The sequence below is a fragment of the Taeniopygia guttata genome, chromosome 7, assembly GCF_048771995.1.
Source record: "Taeniopygia guttata chromosome 7, bTaeGut7.mat, whole genome shotgun sequence".
In the NCBI taxonomy this organism is placed as follows: domain Eukaryota; kingdom Metazoa; phylum Chordata; class Aves; order Passeriformes; family Estrildidae; genus Taeniopygia; species Taeniopygia guttata.
Genome location: NC_133032.1, coordinates 1,363,464 through 1,383,483, shown reverse-complemented (window position 1 = coordinate 1,383,483; position 20,020 = coordinate 1,363,464). Strand labels below are relative to the sequence as shown.

General features: G+C 39.7%; 1 protein-coding gene across 1 annotated transcript in view; it reads left to right on the top strand.

Moving 5' to 3' along the window:
- Positions 1-20,020, top strand: part of SPAG16 (sperm associated antigen 16) — a 363,638-nt gene that overhangs the window by 175,312 nt on the left and 168,306 nt on the right. The window contains exon 12 of the mRNA XM_030278464.4: positions 16,105-16,290. Coding sequence (XP_030134324.4) covers positions 16,105-16,290 — 186 coding nt within the window. The remainder of the gene's footprint in view (positions 1-16,104; positions 16,291-20,020) is intronic.

Sequence of the window (20,020 nt, the reverse complement as noted above, 5' to 3'; positions counted from 1 at the left end):
AAAGAAAATTCCTAAGCAGAATTGAAGTCAGAAAAAACTTTGAAAGTGAAATTAATTCTTACTCAGGCAAGCCCCTAATTTTATTTTTTACATTATTTTAATTTATTTTTTTATCTTGTCATTTGTGAAGAAGATATCCAGAGATGACTTTGTGTGGAACAAGGATAGACTGGCAAGCCCAGCAGAACAAGAATGGAGGGAGGGAGGGTGTGGAGAAACCTCTGAGGAGTGATAGGAGCAAGGGCCGAAGTTCAGGAGGGAGGGCAGTCCCAGTAAGGAGAGGCAGCTGAGTTTGATCCAGCCAGGCTCAGATGTTCTGAGGCAGAAGGCACAGGCTGACACTGCTCCTTGCTCACTGCATCTCACAGGACTCTGTGCTTGGAGGGAAACATTGAGGAGCAAAAATCAGACTTGACAGCTTGGCAGGTCCAGGCAGCACGTCTGAATTTCTCAGCGGACATGTCTTTGTAGTTTGAGAGCCCAAAGAGCTTTGATTATCAAGGTGAATTACAAGGTGTGCTGATTTATTCATCCCCCACCTCTGTTACTCTTAGCTCCCCACAGACTGTGCTGCTGAGGAGTGTCCCAGTCCTGGGAGATGCTGATGCATCAATCCACACCAATCTTCTTGACAATCATAATATCCTCAGGTATCAGTGTGTGCTGAGAAACATCTGCAGGGTATGAAGAGAGTCACACAAAATCTGGTACTAAAGATAAATGTCTGCTTTCTTAGTTACAAACTGCAAATAATATCTTTTAAATAGCTAAGATGGTACAAGGCCCACAAAGCCTCAGCAAATGAAAAGCACTTGATGACATATAGAGAAGAGTAGGTTCTTTAGTCACAGTAGCAAGATAATTTAAAACATTCCACTAACATCAAATATATTTCTCCTTGTACTGTAATAATTTCTAATGCCATTCTTCGATTCATTTTTATTTCTATGAAAAGAAACAGGAATTATATATTATGCCATTTTGTTTAATGTACTGGCTTCCAAGATTTGATGCTGTAGTTATTTGGTGGAACTAGGGGGACATACAGAATAAACTGTCACTGCTGAAGTTATGATTCCAGGATCTACAAGATGTTGCTACAATCTAATGTTTGTTTGTTTTAGTGAAATGCAGCAGCATTTGTCTGCATGGAAACTGTAATTTAACATTAAGCAGTTGGATTTGACTATGCTACTGCAGGCTCTTTCTTAGAAGAGATCTTCATATATTCTTTTGGGCTCTGCAAAAATTTTTTTCCCCAGGAAGAAATGAAGAGAGGTTTGAAGTCAGTGATTTTAAAATGTTGGTATTTATCACTCGTCTTTCAGAGCCACTGCCCAAGCTGGGTCAGCAGTCACACCAAGGGGACACTGTACATGTAAGCCAGCAGAACCAAAGGAAGCTCCTGGAGATGTTGAAACAGGAACAGGCTGGAAATTTAGCTTCATCAGGGGCTGTTTCAAACCCCGTTATTGAATAGTTTCAGCAGTCATATGCTCAGGGACCCTCCTGTTTGTGTAGCTCCAGATTGCTTTTCCAGTGGTGTTAGGAGTTGTGTGCACTTTTGTGGGATTACTGCCCAATCCCACAACATTTACACAGGCCCTGGAGCTCCCAGATAATTGCCTGTGCAAGCACTGTATGGGTCTGCAATGCACTTCCAGCTGCTCAGGTACTTCTAGAGGGGTCGAGTACTGAGCACGAGCTGCCCAGGTGGGCAGGAGATGTGCAGCACAGCCCAGGGATATGTTCTGCCTGCCCTTTCAGCGAACTGCTGGGTTCATTATGGACAGCACAGAAATCCTGGAAGTGGTTTCATGATCAGTCAGAATTTAGATTACATTAGGGTTCCATTAATTGCACCTTTTAGCTGGAGAGCAAGGAACTGAAGCAAGGCAGAACTGGCCCTGGTGGGAGAGGCTGCTCAGGAGCTGCTCTGCACACCTGGGAGCCAGGGAGGAGGAGGAGGAGGAGGAGGAGGAAGGGAATGTCAGCTTCACCCTCCTGCCTGGCCACTGAGGCAGCCAGAGCAACAGTCCTCCCAGGGAAGGAATTTGGAGATTACTGGTAATAAAAGGTCCATGGACAATGAGCTACAGAACACTTTCTCTGCTGGCTTTGGAGTTGTCAATGCTGAATTTCACACCATACATTAAACAAGGCTGAGACTTGAAAGCACCAACTCCCCTCCAAGCATTAACATAAAAAAGAGTTGTAAGACTCAGGTTAATCACAAAGGTCTCTGTTGGCTATCAGTGGAACAGAATTATTTTGATTTGTGCTTTGAAATTGTCTTTAAAACCTAATTCAGGTCTCACTGCAGAAACAGATGGGTTTTATTTATCCTTTTACTACTATTGAAAGAAACATGAGATAGTCTGTATGTTCTACTTAAGACTTTTGAACACTTATTTAATGAAAAGGAATAATGATTTAATTTTTTAGAGGATGATGAATTCCTGCATAGTTCAAGAAAGCCTTTAGTTACCAGATTACATATTAAATTTGCCAGTGGTAAGAAACTTCTTTTGAGTGGCACGATTAATATTCAGTCATCTAACTGGCTTTATGTAACACATATTTAGCAGTTGAGACATCTGTTAAAGTGTTTTATCAAACTGAGCTAATACAGGAGTCAAAAGAAAAAAAGTTGTATTCATTTATTCTGCAAGGAGAAAAACTATTTCAGAAGTCTTTCATTCAGTTCCCCAGTGTACAGTATTCACTGTGTGCTTGGTGTTTTCAAGTATAGCAAAATTTTAATTTCAAAAGTAGCTTTATTTGTTTCAAAATCTTTTATAAGCTTCATATTTTTTATACAAGAAAACAGTTTTAACATAACATCATTCTCTCTCAAGCTTACAAAGCCTACTATTTTTACCTCACAAACATGTGTGGGTGGGCATTAGATTTCCTTTGGGATTCTCAATCTCATTATTTTTATCAATAAAAAGCCTCTGCTGGACAAAGGAATAAATCACATATAAATGAAATATGAGAGATTACTTGAGAAGCTCAGCTTTTGCTTAGTCTAACCCAATATTTTTGGCCAAACGTCTCAATGTCAAAGGCTTTATAAGTATTCTACAGGATCAGTCTGGCAAAGAGAAATCAATAACCAGGTAATGGATTTGATTAGAATTTTTCCCCTTCCACCCACTCCCACAAACCAAATGTTTCTACCCATACTAATCTCTTTTGGCACATGGAACTGATGGTTATTCTCTGTGGGCTTTTGAGATGTAAATATATACATAAAGTATGTTTTCATTTCAAAAAGCTCTGTTGACTATTAGTGAGTATCTATTTCGAGAAAAAACTGAATCTCATTTGTATCTCATTTTTATTTTCTTTAGAGAAAGTTCTGCAATGCACTTTTGGAAAACATGGACTGATAACAACTGTAACTTTGCTACAGATTTAGATCCTGATTTGTTGTTCCGTAGTTGACTTTTTTCTGCTATTCCTGCCACGCTGAGGAGAATTTCCTTACACAGGCCAGGGTTCTCAAAAGATATTCAAACTTCTGGAGATTTTCTTTGTTGTCAAATCCTCAGTTGTCTCCTTTACCCCGGTGCTTCTCATCTTCTGTCTCTGAGGTGGTTGTAGTGGCAGCCCACGTGCCATGTGGAAGGTTGCCTTCAGAAACATTCATAATTAGGCCATTAATGTTCTCCAAGGATGTTACCTCTGCTCTACAGAAGTAGTTTTTCCTGTCAATAAAAAGACCAAAGAATGTTCCTATTGCATGGAACCTGAAGAGTCTATCATTAGATTGATTTTAGAAAGCAAAAGTGTGCAATCCATAGTGTGGTTACTGAATAGGCTTCACTTTTCATCCAGCATGCCCAGGCTTGAATGAAAAACTACCTTTGGCTTGTATTTCTTATCCAAGAAGTGGAAGTACTGACCACTCCAAGGTAGTGATTCACTAATAATATCTCCATTATAATAATTCAGGGAGCGGCAGAGAAAGAAGTGCTGAGGACAGCTGGAGACAGGAGAAGGAGGAGGTTGGCAGAAGCAGCAGTCACTGAGCAATTCAGATGTATATTTGAAATAACTACAGGGAGAAAACCCATGGTCATAAATGCTGCCCTTTGCTGAAAGCAGTCTGTAGTAGCTTTCACAAGTGGCTTTACACACACTAAACTTCAACACCAGTGATTGAAATCCTGTGATAAACTAATGCCATTTCCACTGATTAATTTGCAGCCCGTCCATCACAGAAGCGGAACATATCTTTAAAGGCTCTTTAAAAAGGACCTCAGTCTTCATACCCACAATGTGTGACCTTAGATATATCAGAAATCCTAATGGGGATAGGTAGTTAGCTAGTCTTTGTGTAGTATTACTTAATTATCTTCATAATCTGTCATTTAGATATTATGCTTGCTCATAAGGTAATAGTTTTCAAATGTTCTGAATGCTTAGCTTACACAGAAATGATGTTATTTTTCTTAAGTGATGACCTTGTGTGCTACATTCTCCCATTATCTGAATTTTTGACCTGAAAAGAGACATATTTAATTTGGGGGGCTTTAAAGCAATCTGATATTAGGTTGAAAAGACACTATGATTATCAATTTCACAAAGCAGGTGTCAAGATTAATCTTTTTCTTTCAGACAAAACTTCATTTAGTTATTTAAGAATCACCATTTTGATGTAACTGACTTAGAAATTGAAAGGAAACTTTCTGATCAGCTGTGAGGTAATTAGATTTGGTGTTTACTTGAAAGAAAGGAAGTAATTTCTATATGATAACCACTTTGATAGAGAAAGGGTGGAGGAATAGGCAGTTGAAATCTCTTTACAGAGTATCAATAAAAAGGGATATTTCTATACCTATTAGTTCAGTTTAATTGAAGCCATGAGTGTGTTCTCTGAAAGTTCTGCATAAATTTGCCTGCTCTGCAAGGAGCTCATGGTTTCTTTTTCTGAACATTTGTCTTATTTTCCGTTCCTACAGCTCGTGCTGCCTGTGAGTCACCAAAAGCTGTTCACTTTTGCTGATCATTTATTTAGGCTGTGAAAAAAAAACAAAAAAAACTGTTGATCACTTTGGTGGGTTCAGATTTTGAGTAGTTGAAGTTCTCTTCGGGCTTCATCAGCATTTTGTGCTGGGGAGCTGGAGTTGCAGGGGGAGCTGCCATCTCTCTGGGGCTGGGCAATCTCAGTTCACTGCTCTGATCCTGGACGTGTTGCTCTCACTGTTCAGAGTCATTGCACACGTCAAAACATCTCTCTTAATAGAATCTCTTGTGTTATGTTTCTTGGAGTGCAATTATAATCTTGATGCCTTTAACATCCTCGGTTCGTTATTGCTTTCTTCTGTGCCATAAAGACAATTGTATTTTCCCTCAGGTCTGCTGCAAGGCTTCTAGTGGAGTGGCTAAGGAGATATCTGTGTTTGTTATATTGTTTAAATGAGCCTTTCCTAAAGTGTAGCTGTTAAAATAACAAACATTAGTGTTAGAGTTGACTAGAGAATGGCAATCCAATTGTAGCAATATCTAAGATATTTGAATTGGAAATAACCCCCAAATATTTAGAGTGTTTACAAGATTTTGTCTGGAGCACAAACTCCAGCTAAGAATTGCACAGTCATTTATTGTGTTTCTGTGTTTCCCCTCAAGCTGTGTGGCTGCAGTAATTTGGGGAATTCCAGATACAAAACAGTTGCAGCAGCACAGGAAGCAGGAGAAGTTGCCCAGCTGGGAATGAGCATCAGGATTTGTTTGACAGCTAAGGGATGTGGATGTGGAACCAAGTTCTTACTTTGTGGTAGTTATTTCCTTTGTGTCTGAGTAGTGTATATATAAAACAAATGGGGATCAGAGGGAGAAAGCTACCGTGTTTGTGTCCATGGTTTAGGATTACCTGTGAGAGTTGTTGTGTTTGAAGAGTTTTCTGGTGTCCCCTCTCTCGAGCAGTCAGTGTTTAGGCTCATGGATGAAAGCTCAGTTTTCATGCAAAGCCTTTCAGAGAAAGGGTGGAAATTGATATTCACTTTGCTATTCTGCTTTCTCTTGTGTGAGCCCAGGATTCTGCTCATGTTCAGCATTTCCATTCCTCCTCCACTCTTGGAGTTAGATTGTTATTGATCACTGTCTCCATTAACTCACTCCCTGTCCTCAAACTGTGTCCCTGTATTCCCAGGGCATGGCCCAGTGAGATCATCACCTGCCCCAAGTACAAACACTGGGCTCATGCACTGTCCTGTGTGTTTTCTTGGCCTTCACTGTCATGATCATTACACAGAGTTAAATATTCTTCCAGGGGCCTGGGAATGTTCAAATCCCAGTACAGAACTTTGCACTGGCTGCAAAGTCTCTGTGCACTCACTGAATTCCCTCTGCGTATGAATATGCAGCTTAAAAATGATGCTTTATACAAACATGCAAATGGGATTAATGACTATGATTCATTACTGGCTATTGATTGTGATTACACATCACTGGACCACCATTGGGGGATGATAATGGATTTTAAATGGCTGAGCCACAACTTTGCATTTCAGAGGAACCGAGACACAGGATTATCGCTGTTAATATAGGTCATAAATCTGCTCTGTACATGGAATTCATGTATCTGAACTCCTTCCAAACTACATTTTCCCTACTTCAACAGCTCTTCATTACAATTTGAGGATTTGGAGTCATTCCAATGGAGGAAAAATGACCAAACTGGATGGGATGGGTGTTGAGATGAAGTATCACACTGTAATGGCATCCTGTTTAATGTATGTCATAGATATTGATTGGTGATATACATAATTTTCTGTGGGCTAAATACATTATTTTAAAAATTTTACAGTGTACAGAAAGACTTTAACTTACACTGGATTGTTTGAGAGAAAGTGTTGGAATGGTACAGAATAGATCTCATTTCTGGAAAATGTGGTAGTTTTGCTATGTTTACTCATTATATTTGATTTCAGGTAGAAAAGTTATTTCTCATGAAGTTAATGGAGTAAAATTTACTTGGCAGTAGGCTACAGGAAAGTGGACAACTGGACCCAGGAACACTGTTTGCCTTCAGCACAAGAGGGCCTTGTCATTGTTGGAGATATCACTGGTCCAGCTCCCACAAGCTCCCTGCTTCCAGCTGGAGGCCAGGATTCTCCTACCCCTCGTTAAATAGGTGTCTGATTTTGCTGTGGGGTGCTAGATGTGCATTGGCAGGAAGCTTTTAGAAGAGGCATTTTTTTTTAATGCAAAATAATTGTAAAAAGGGAATTCATTGCTATCTAATTTTTGCCCAGAGCCCTGCATTGTGTAGTGCCTGCTGTATTGCTGACACATATTTTGCTACATCTAATCTCCAGGTATTGTAACTAGTTTATCTTTTTTTTTTTTTTCCTTACCTGGTGTGCTTCCTAAGCCTCCTAAAAGCCAATTTTACATGTACTAAAAGCTGCCTTCTACCAGGCACCTAATTTATTTTAGATTCTCATTTAACCACCTCTAATTACATGATATGGCATGGCAGCTAAGCCATTTTTATACATCAAAGCCTGCAGTAAATGGTAAATATTTTTTAGGGAGTACTAAGCTCAGCTACTAGATTTGAATGGGGCAGGACTGAGTGGGGTCTGTGTGGTTTGTAACCTGCATTGGAGCAATCTGCAAAATACCAAATTATTGTAACAAAAAGTTCTGCTAACAAAATTATTTAAATCCTTATAATGATCCTGAATGTAGAACTATAGGCTGTGTGTAGAGTGGGCCAGCACTTTGGAAAAGAGGGGTACTTGGGCACAGAAGATGTGCAGGTAAGAGCAATGGGAAAGGCCTCAGGTGAAACAGGATTTCTCTGTGGGTGTGTGTGGTCAGACACAGCAGCTTCTGGTGCCAGTACTCAGTTCAGAAAGGAAAGATGGTTTAAAGTATGGAGGACTTGCTAAGTTGAAACTTGTTAATAAATACCTTGGAGATCACACATACCATACCAGGACTCTCTCTGGTAGTTAAGAGCATGTTGTATTTAGATGTTTGCAGATGTGAACCTGTCACTCTTGAAGTGGAACTAACCTCAATGAAGTTTTCATGGAGAAAGTGAACTTCATTCAAACAGAAGTTTGCTACTTTTGTGAAGCCTAGTCCTGGTGTCAGTCCATCCAGAAGCAGTTTGGTGCCTAAACCTTCATTTCTTGTTTGCCCTTGCTGTCACAGCCAGCTGCCAGCCAGGCAGCATGAGGGGAAACGCTTCTCCTGGCACAGGTCAGTGTATGAGCAGGAATAGCACCGAAAGATCTCCCAATTAGGTAATGTAGAGTGAAAAATTGCCTCAAGTTTTGCACTTGGTGTGGTACACATTGACAGGATTCTGAGCATTTCCAGCCAATAACCTTATGGCAAAGGATTTTGCAGGATGGTTGTGTTTTTCTTCCCTGACAAAAAGCCATGTGCCCGTGTGCCATCCACCATCTGGTAACTGCCATGCTTCCTGCTTTTGGAACGCTTTCCTTGGCTTGTAGAATGTCAGCTTATAATTGATTTTGTATTTTTGAAATTTAATTTTCTTTTCTCCTCACCTTCGATGATGAATGAGGAAAGAAAAGGTATTTTTTGTATTTCTGCTGCTGAGTATTCTAGCATTCACCTTCTGTAAAAATGACATTTCATATCTATTAATAAAGTGAGTAAAATTTGGCTTAAGATTATTCTGAAGGATGAAATAAATTACAATTACTACCTAAAATGTGTCTTAGACACATAGACCACCAGGATAATTAAAGCAACACCCAAAATGAACCGTGGATCCAAAAAAAACTTAGGGGTTCTTAATAAGAAGTGTCACTGTAAATAATTAATGAGTCTCAGAACTCCAGCAACAAAAAAGTGAACTATATCTGAAGTCTGTTTCAAGGTCACAAAATCTTAGAAACAAAATCTTTGCTGCTGAATGTTTTGTTCAAACACAGACTAAGAACATAAAGATGGTTCTCCATGCCAGAATTTTCTGGACCATTGTCCTGTTCCCAGCAGTGAGCACCAGGGCGTGCCTCAGAATGGCTAAGAATAGGAAAGGCATTAGTGAGGTTTGTTCTCAGTACTCCCCTGGACTCTACTTCTTATTTCAAAGTTTCTTGAGCCAGATACTGTTTCCATGTAATCCCTGGTGAATTCCTCTTCCAAATCTTTGTCCCATCTTCCTTTGGACCCACAGAGAGTTGGATCCACATCATCCTTTATAGAGGAATTGTGCAAGCACCCTGCTTGGTGAAGCAAAAAATCACCTGTTATCTTTTCAATCATTTTAATTGGAACTTTTAAAATTGTAAATTGACTCCAACATTTTTAAAAATTATCCCAATTTTCACCCTCTCTGGTGAGATGAAAATGTGGGGCAGTGACAAAATATGAGAATAAAGAAGAGCTGCAATGGTTGCAGAGCTGAACTGATGTTTGGCATTTCCATCCCTTACATTGTTTTCAGCACCAACAGGAAAATAGAGTTTTTAAATACAGCTGTCATAACCAAAGGTGGGACTCCATTAGTAGATGTCTGCTTTCCTCAGTGTAGTTGTCTGGATCCCTGGTTTTAACCTTGTTTCCAAGTAAATTAGGTTTGCAAGGATGTATTTCACCCAACCCTCTTGCACATGTTCCTTATTCTCTCTTCCACTCTGGTAACTTTTAACTTGCAGAGTAATTCTGGCAAAAATGGGAAGACAGAACTGTAAAGGATCAATCTGTTCTTGATATCTTTATTCAATCAACAGCTAAGATGATGAAGGTAGGCAAAAGATGCTTCCATAGGAATTCAGTGTTGATTAGTTCTGTTCTTCATGGAATGACTTGTTTTCCTAGGCATTTTCTTTCTTTATCTTTCCTCTTTGACCTAGCAGAAAATGTCACCAAAATTAAAGTAAACTTTAGCAGTATTTGGAGTTCTTCCCTTTACTTTACTGTGCCTACTGTCAACCTATGCTGATACTGCAAAATAACATAGAGGCTTTTAAAATTTTGCTTTAGAATATTATATGAACAGAAGTAAACAAGAGGCATTATTTTTCCAATTAACTGATTGGAATATTGATTTTTAATTTAATTTTGAAGTGTTTTTCAACTGTCATGGTGAAAGACCCTTACCCCTGTAATGTTTTGGACTATATGTTTAAGATTTGCTGTTGTGTTGTTGATGCTTGTGATGCCTTGTGTAGGCTGACCTAGAACAGAGGCTTGACTGAGTTACAAAATAAAGTAGGGATTTACTGGGAGGCCTCAATGAATCTACCTTGACCACTACAAGAGCCCAGCCAGTGCTACACCCAAGATGAACCCAAAATGGTTACAAAAATGGATGACTGGTCACAAGGTCTCACGTTTTTATAAGTTTTGGTCCATTTGCATATTGGAGTTTAATTGTCTAATTACAGTTTTAGCCCATGAAGTCCCATCCTTCTTGTTTTTCTCTCTTCATTCTGCCATTGTTTGTGCTCTTGGGCCTGAGATTTGGATCATTTGTCCTTGGTCCCCAGCTAGAGAAGGAATTGTTTTGTCTCCCTACTCTGTGAAGAGAGCTCACCATCCCCTAATATGAAGCTCAGACCCACACACTGAAGAAGCACAGAATCTGAAAACTGTAAAAGCTAAAACCTGAGGCATCCCTTGCATTGTTTGAGCTCCAATCAGATGCTGTCTCTTGCTGCAGGTTTTTTAGGACAAAAATTTTGAACCCAAGTTGTGTTTGGCTTAGTTTTGCTTTGAAAACTGTTGTTGGCCACAGGATCTTCAGAGGGAACATGAGCAGTCCCGTGGAGCAGACCTAAGTCTGTTGTCCAGAAATATTTGAAGCAGGAGCAATATTTGAACTTTGGCTGTTGGAGTTAGGGGTGACACATTTACAGGGGAGCGCTGTTGGTGCAGCTGGTGCCTTCACCTGACTGGCACTCCACAGAGGCACTCAGCCTCCTGAAATGCTGTAAAGTGACTCTGCGCCAAAGGCTCATGTTGTTGCTGAATATGAGTCTTAATTATTCATGTGTCTACAACTTGGGAAGTGTTAATGGAGAGGTGTCTTTGTAGCGAGAACAGTGAAGCTGCAAGGATCAGGAATGTGTAATGAAATGAAATGTGTGTGTGTTTAGAATATATGGGGGAGGAAGGATTTAAGGCTTGAGAAGTTAATGTTCCATCCCTTTTTGTGGAACGTGGAATTAATGTTTCCAAAGTTTTTTCCACTCTAATTGTTACTGGAAGAGCAAGTTTACAGTATCAGTTAGGAATACCAGAAATCAGCTGAAAGGTAGAACTTCATGTGCATTTCATGTTTTTAAAAATGGTCTATCCATGGAGGCAAGACACAGGTTATGGGTGCCACGGGCTCTCCATTGCCTAGAGTTTTGGAAAGATTTTTCTACACAAATACTTTATTCAATGCAGCCATGTTTCATCCATGTAGTTATTTGGTCTGCTAGAAAGTATAAACAGAAGACTCCCAAAACCAAGCCACACAAGACCATACAAACCCAACTGTATGATATCCACAGAGCACCATGCACAAAGGTGCTGCTTCTTTAAAAAAACACCACATTTCTAAAAGTTGGCAAAGTTATTTGCATATATTTTAATGTGTTGGAAGTGACAGAACAAGATAGGATTTACCTTTTTCTTGTCTCCTAATATCTTGCCTAGTTCTTTGATGTATTTGTAAAAAAACAAAGTGTTTTATTCTCCTCTCAGTTAGATATATGCACAGTGCACAGAACTTTTTTGAGCTTTCCCTGTTAGTGATCAGTCTGAAATTCAAATGGAGTTTATGTATTGCTGCTGAGAATTAAGGCTGAGGTTCCAATGTCATATTTCCGTATGTTTTTAATATCAAAATCAGTATGCATTTTTTTTGAAAATCAGTCATATGATCGAGGACTGTGTGACTACCATACCTGAGTAAAGTGACAGCCTAAATCATAAAAACAGCTCCTTTCCCTGATACATTTGTTTCTTCCCCCCACATACTCTCATCAGGAAAAATAGCACCTTGCAAAAATGTTGCAGCTGTGGGTAACAAAACATTACCTCAGAATTTGGAGCATTTCTTTTTATTTCTGAGGACTGAAAAATGCTGCAAATCAGAGAAAGTGTGTCATTATTGATCAGCTATTAAGTAGATAGGGTTTTTACTAAAGCAGCATCTTGATTTAGATGTCTGACTTGGCTTGACACAGCACTTTCCTGTTCATTATGTGTGTCTGGTCTGAATCCTGGTGTGTGCTGAGGTGTTCCTGAGCAGGGAGAGCAGCCCTGACAGCCATCATTCCCACCAGCACCATTTGTGCATCCCAGAAATGCTGGAGTTAAGTTCCTGTCGTTTCCCCCCCTCACGCAGCCCCCCGAATAATCCGACTAGCTCAGAGATAAGGGGCTGTGAGGGGAGGAATATCAGGAGAAGGGTAAAGATATTCAAAAGAGGCTCTCACCCCAGGAGAAGCTGGTACAGCTCTCTTTATTCTGTGGTGTCCATGTGGAGAGCGGGGCAAAAAAGAGCGAACAGGAAATCTCAGGGGTCTGTATAGGTTTTGGACAGGGTGGGCTTCCCTGGCTCTCTGCCAACCCTGTTGGGGCAGGAAGGAGGGGTCCAGGGGTTATCTTGATCAGAGTCACAGGGTCCTGGGGAAGGGGGGACAGAATGACCATGAGCTCACTGTAACAAGTTCCTACATGGATAATCACAGATCCCCATCCTTTAATGACCTGATGCTTTTTTATGCACAGGGAATATTTGGGAACTTGTGTTGCAGGGGGCTGGGGCACTGGGTCCCTCTGTTCCTGAGTATTTTTGCCCTTACTTCCACTGTCAGTCTATCCCTAAACTGCTTTCTGCTGCACTTTTGTTTTCAATCTCCACTATTTTTTCTCCTTTGATCTGTAAGGAGTGCTAAACCTCACTTGTAACTCCTTCCCCTACTGCAGATTGCCAAATTGAATCCATTTGAATTACCTTCCTGCTCACATCTGTTTTCTAAAAGACTTTCATCACTGCCTGGATGGTGTATTTCTGAAATTCAGCCCAAGGAACCAGTTCTTTGTGTAGCATTTTGGGGATTATATATTAAAAAATGCATAAGCCATATATCTCTTTTTGTGATTCACAACAGTGGCAGTGCATGTTTCCCTCTGAATCAATTGCAGATTTCATCAGTCCTACTTTATACCTGACTCTGAATTTGTTTTAAGCTCTTATTTTACAAATGTATAAGGGCTAGGATAATTTCTCATTTCTCTAATTTTATCTATCTCCAGAACTGAGATCTGGCTTATTAAAACTGAAAGTGTTTCATTAACAAAAGCACGTTTATTCCTGACAGCTCAACAAAATTAGGGTCTCCTCTGAACCCTTACTCAGACTTCAAGCCTTTATGCTCTGGTATATGTGACAAAAGCTTCAGGACTATTCCTGTGCAACACTATAAATAATGTTGAAAGATTAATATCCCAGAACTTTGTCTTAGGCATGGGGGTGTAACTGCATTAATGAATATTATAATGATATTTTCACAAAAAATAGCAACCTAAACCTCAAGTGTTAAAAATAGTCAAAATCTTGGGTAGGTGATCTTTCAAAGTGGCAAGTTCCCCCTTAAGATCTATCAGGTAAATGATGCACATATTTCAAGCTGTCATAGCAGCTACTTTTACCAAGTGATTCAGTGGACATCTATTGGAAAAGGAGGAAAGGGAGAATATAACATAAAAGGGTTGACACCACAGGTCCCAGACCTTTTTTTCTTTAAATTAACTGCAGCAGTGAATTAAATATCTCTGAGTGTATTCTTACTCAGAGTTTTACAATAGTGCTTAGGATCAACCCTTGAGCTGTTTTCAGTTCCCACAATTTTATATCCAGGGATTTGGAAGAAGGATTTCTACTGCCTGAGATAGGACCTTTGCCATTATTCAAATAAAAGAGTTTATTGGATCCTAAGGGCAAGGTCATCTTATTGATGTTGCTCAGATAACGGCAGAAATTGGTCTGAAAACCTACAGCTTAACTATTTCTGGCCTGTATTTTTGTGTATTATCCCCAAACATTTTTCCTGGTTTTTTGTTTTTGTTTAGTATGAAAACAATTGAAATATTTTTGCTTAGAAAGTGAAAACCTCTGTTATTCCTGGGAGGGCTGCGTTAACTTTTTTCAATATTTTAAAAGATTTTGGGATTAAGGCATCCTAGATGGATTAATCTAATTTTCATATCTTGATAGGAATTATATTAAAGAGGCAAATTACAGGATCCATGGATGCATTTATGGCAGTGAAGCCCTGCGAGCTGTGAGCATGGCTTTGGAAATTAAGCCTCAGAAATCAGTTGGGAATTCTCTAAAAGGCTTATTGAGCACTTGATCAAGGGAGGTTCATGAATTTCCTATACTTGGATGTTCAGCAAATTCTTCTTGAGATCAGTTCACAGAAACTATCATGGAAGCAGAACTGTCCTGAATAAAAAGTAAATTTATTTCAGGAGTTTAGAAACTATAGGAAAGAATAGGAATCAAATGCCACTTTTAGAATGGAGAAATTAATTTCTGAGGTCCACAGGATCAGTGCTGGGACCTAAATTATTAAGATGATCTTGGAAATTGGGGAAGGGAGTGAGGTGGATCAGTTTGCTAATTAGCCAGGACAGTGAAAAGGAGCATGTGAAGAATTGCAGGAAAAGATTCCCATCTCAACAGTTGACTAGATGGTGAAACAGCAGCTGAAAATCAGTGCAGGTGAACACAAAGGAATGCACACAGAAGAAACTGTGCTAGGATAAGAACGGATAATAGGTAAGAGTGTGTCTAATTATCAGTACTCAGGAAGGAGATCTTACAGCCACTGTGGTCAGTTTGCTGAAAATTTCTGTTCAGTAATGCCAAAATGCATAAGCCATATATCTCACAGCCACTGTGGTCAGTTTGCTGAAAATTTCTGTTCAGTTATGCCTAAAATGGTAACTAAATGGAATGAATACAGAATAAACCAGGAAACAGTGTCCTGTGTACCTTCCTTGGATACCTGTTCCTTCTCTTGCAGCTGACCAGGCTGCTGAGAGAGATGGGAAATGTGCTCCAAGGGCTGGAATCACATCTGCACAAGGAATGAGTCAGAGTCTCCATCCTGGCAGGGGAACAGGACAGGGGCTGTCCCACCACAGCTCGTGGCACACTTACACATACTGAAGCTGCACTCAGTTTTGCTTTTAATCACAGTAGTAGAATTAGAAGTGTGAAACAAAATGAAGTAAGGTATTTAAGGCCCCAGAAGAGTTTTCACACAAGGCATAATTAAATTTTGGAATTCATTGACATAAGAGATTGCAGCTGCCAAAGGTTTGCATATGTTCAAAAATCAATTACTCATAGGGAAAAAAAAAATCCATGGATTCTTCTTAAGCACAAAGAAATCCTGAGCCACAGGGTAGGTCTGGGAGGGTTTAATAAGAGAATCACTCCACATACTTTTTCTAATTATTTTATTAAGAATTTCTAGGTATATAAAATGTTACAGATGGACTCTCAGTCTGAAGCCATATGTCCATGCTTAAAGGAAATATTACTATACAGATTTATATCTGAGATTTGACAAAAAAAAAATATGAGATGAACTCTGTATTTTTCATTTATGTTATGTATCAGTGACCCCAAGAGATGGTGAATGTGTTGAGGTGTTTATGCAGAGTTAGAAAACACAAAATTAGGATGCTTTTTAAAAATAAGTATACGTTGAAAATTGTATGAATTTGGAAAATAACAAAATATTCTTCCCTGAATCTATCTTATTGTATTTTGAAAGCTCTGGTTAATTAATAAATGAACTGCAAAAATTAGGAATTTATTTGAAAGCCATATTTACTTTCCTGAGGGGGATAGCTACTTCCTATCTCCCTTTCTTTTGACAGCATATTAATATGTGGCCACTTCATCTACAACACATCAGAAAACTGTGCACAGTAAAAATACTAACATTTCCAAAGATCATTTTTGTTCGCATGTATTTTAAGGTAAAATCAACAATTGCAACTTAACCTGTCTTTCCAAACAAAGCTAAATTATTTTGCTGGAGCATTTCTCATGTCCCTCGTGGCTCAGACGTGTTTTTGTTCCCGGAGCAGTGGCACCCAGCTGGTGACATCGAGCGGTGACTGCACGGTGCGGCTCTGGGACCTGTCGAGGCGCGGCTGCATCCTGACCCTGCGGGGCCATGCCCGCGCCGTGCGCGGCTGCTCCTGGCACTCCTGCGGCGACTTCGTGGCCTCTGCCTCCGCCGATGGCACCGGCAAGATCTGGGATGTTAACAGGTATGGAGGCTCTGTGCTCACTCATTGATGCTTCATTAATAACCAGGGGGGTGTTTGAGCTCCCCATCAATTTGTGGAGTTCACTCGGAGAGCAGAGGGAATCAAAGGCAGTGCTGGAAAAATCAGCCGGAGGACTTAAATTAACATAGTGCCAAAAAGAAAGTATTTGCTTTCACTTGGCATCTGTTATTCTTTATTGCTGGGTTTTCTTAAGGTAAGAGCTTGGTGGAACTTGGATATGTAATTTGAATAAGTAACTGAATAAAACTCTCAGTAAGTTTTCTATATACTGTTTCAAGCTCATAAGTACACAACCCACTCTAAGGTTAGCCAAGTGGAAATTTATTTTAGTCATTATCTATGTTTCAGCAAGGTGACTCTTGATTAATAAATCAATGTATACCTTCTTTATTATCCAGGCAAATGCATTTTTATGAAGGTGCTTTTAGAATATCAGTGTATTTGTGCTTACCAATTAATTATTATTTCCTTAACTCTCTCCAGTTGTCTTCAGTTTTGATTAACTTACACCTTAAAGAAATGGGATGGATTTATCTCTTTCCAAACTATCTCTTTATAAACTAGGCTCCTGAATTACTGTACTGTACTAGGTCTGATTTTTAACTGCGGAATGCCATCAGTCCACAGAGAAGTTTTCAATCCTATAGGCCTTTTCCCTGGTTCTTTATTATCTGGTCCTAATGGATTTTTCCATTGCCTATTGGTCTTTTTCTTCCTTTGCATTTGAATGATATAAAATACCCCTTCATGATTGTTGGCCACTGCAGGGGAAGAAGCTTCACTGAAAAAGCAAGGGAAAATTTCTTCTTCTGCTCCTTTTTTTCTAAATTCCTCCCAGTCTACTGCAGTTGCAGTGAACCCTTATTGGAGACTTTTCAAACTGTTGCAATTCATCCAGATTCCACTGAGAGTTAATTAAAACTCTGTCAGTATTGTATTTGCAGTCTTGCTTTCAAACCATGAATTCAGGAAACATTAAATGGTATTAAAAATATTGTTTTCAAAATGGGATAACTAACTCATTCTTTCATGAATTATTTCAAATTATTTTGGGGGAAAAAAACCCAAACACCTAGTTAAGGTTTGGCAAAGCTCAAGCCAGCTTAAAGATGTCTTTTATAATAGAAATGGTTAACCAGTCCTGAGAACAGATGATGCTTCCACCATTACTCTCAGTAATATGCATTAATGGTCAGTGTTTTCCTTAGAAATGGAAACGGCAAAAATCGAATGTATTGTCACCTCTTTTCTTAACCTGTTGTATATTTCTAATGCTTTGATCATCCTTTATGGCATATTCATGACCTTTAAGAAATAATACTAACAATAGCTTAATTTTATATCAGAATGGTTTTGAATTTGCATAGACAAAGATTTTGTTTAGACAGCTGAAAATGCTTTCTCTACTAAGGAAGCTTTTGTAGTCAGAGGAATCAAAGCAAACCTTCACCACCAACCCATGGTGCCTCCCACTCACACTCATCACCAACTCCCATTTCTGCCTCCAGTCTATCTGGAGGTGTGCTTTGCCTGTGAAAATAAGAGAGTCATATCCGAGCCATGATGTGAAAGGCTGACTATCCATGCAGAATCATTGAAACTGCAAAAATTATGCAAAATCTCAGTGGCAGCAGGAAGTGGTATAAAAATGGGACATAGTCTGATTAAAATAAGGTGTGTTCAGCATATTAAAAAAAAAAGCCCCTATGGGAGCCCTCACTGCTGGGTTTCTGGTGTGCTCCCAGTAAAAACCATGTGCTGGGTGCTGTTGCATTGCCTCGGTGCAAAACCAGGTGAGTTCTGCTGTGGTCAATTCAGGTGAGTTTGTAGAGCTGTATGTGGTGAAGGTACTTAAAATGACTGCACAGAAATGGCACACTTTTGAAGAGCTTCTCTACAAAGGGTTTGATGACAAGATATGCCTGTTTCAAGCTTTGGCCATCCTGGTTCTGCAGAACACACAGCTGCAGTTGGGCCTTACGCCCATGTTGGCTCATTCAAGTGAAAAATCAGCCTGTGCAGGATGTATGGCAAGATTTGGAAATTAGGGAAGGCTATGGACACATTAACGAGCTGGTGGTTTTCATTGGATTGTTAAATTGCTGCTGTTAGATTTGGAGCTGCTCTACAGAAGAGGCTGCAATGACTTTGGGCTTGGCAGTGCTGGTTGCTGAGCTACCTGGCTGTGTGTGCAGCACTAATCCCAGCTGTTCCCAGGGTGTCCCCTGGAAATGTGCCACGAACCTGGAGCACTCTGGTGTGAGCACAGCCAGCTGGGCTGGCCACCACAGCAATGTGTGCCCTCCTTCAGCCTCCCTGACAGCCTGGGGCTGTGTGACACAGGGACATGGAGCAGGTCTTCCATGGTTTATGATGCTTGGAAAGTTACTTGTCTCCCCATCCCCAGAGAACAGATGCTCATCCACGTGCCATCATCAGCGTTCTCCCTGTCCATGTGATGCCTCAGGTTTTAGCTTTTATATTTTCCAGATTCTGTACTGCTTTAGTGTGTACTTCTGAGCTTCATAGTAGGGGGTGGTGAGCTCTCTTCACAGAGTAGGGAGACAAAACAATTCCTTCTCCAGCTGGGGACCGAGGACAAATGATCCAAATTTCAAGCTCAAGACCATAAACGATGCTGGAAGGAAGGGAGGAAAAACAAGAAGGATGGGACTTTATAGGCTAAAGCTATAATTAACTCCAATTAACTCCAATATGCAAATGGAGCAGAACTTATAAAAGTGACAGACCCTGTGACCAGTTGTCCATTTTGTGGCCTTTTTGCTTCATCTTGTGTGCAGCCCTGGCTGGGCTCTTGCACTGCCCAAGGTGGATCCATGAAGGCCTTTTAACAAATCCCTACTTTATTCTTTAACTCTGTCTGGCCTCTGTTCTAGGTCAGCCTTCACAGGGCACCACAGATCCCACAACCTCTGAGCAGGAGACTGAGCCCAAGATAACATTCTTGTGGGAGGATAATAATCAGTGATCACAGTTAAACTAGTGGGTTTATTCTTTCCACTAACAAGGAATTAAGATTTTATAAATGAGAGCTGTCTTTCTTCCTTAATATTACATATTTGGATGGATGCCTGCTTTCAAATTGAATGAGCCTGGAAAGCAGCAGATTGTAGGGGAAGAAAAGCAAGAAGGATATCAGAGTTATCACTGTCACCTTTCTGAAAGATATATGTTTTAAATAAATGCTACAAATAAGAATTCATCCATTTCTGTAGTGGGTGATAGTTGTCTTTTTATTTCTGAGTTTCAAAAAAGCCTCTTTTATACATTAGGAACATACTTTTCTATAAATGTTGCTTCTGGAAAACATATAGCATTCCCTGTAGTTGCAAACTTGGTGTTAAGAAACTGGGGAGGCTATTTGCTATCTTTTAGCACCAAAATCCAAGGTGTAATTTGCACAATCATCAAAACCCTTATTGGAGTCCAAAGAATTCAAGATACAGCATCTCTTGAATAGGAAAAGGTTGCCAGCAGTTTTCACAAATTACAGTTTAATAAATTATAGCTCTTTGCCAATGACAATGATGAGAAAGTTCTGCCTACTAAATATTTGAATTTTATTTTCTTAGAACATGAAATTACTGCTGGGGTTTTGGTTTTTTTGGGGGTTTAATTATTCAGAAATGGTTTTCTTCTGTGTTTAATGAAACTTTCAATCATATGTCAAGCCTCAAATGACATTCCT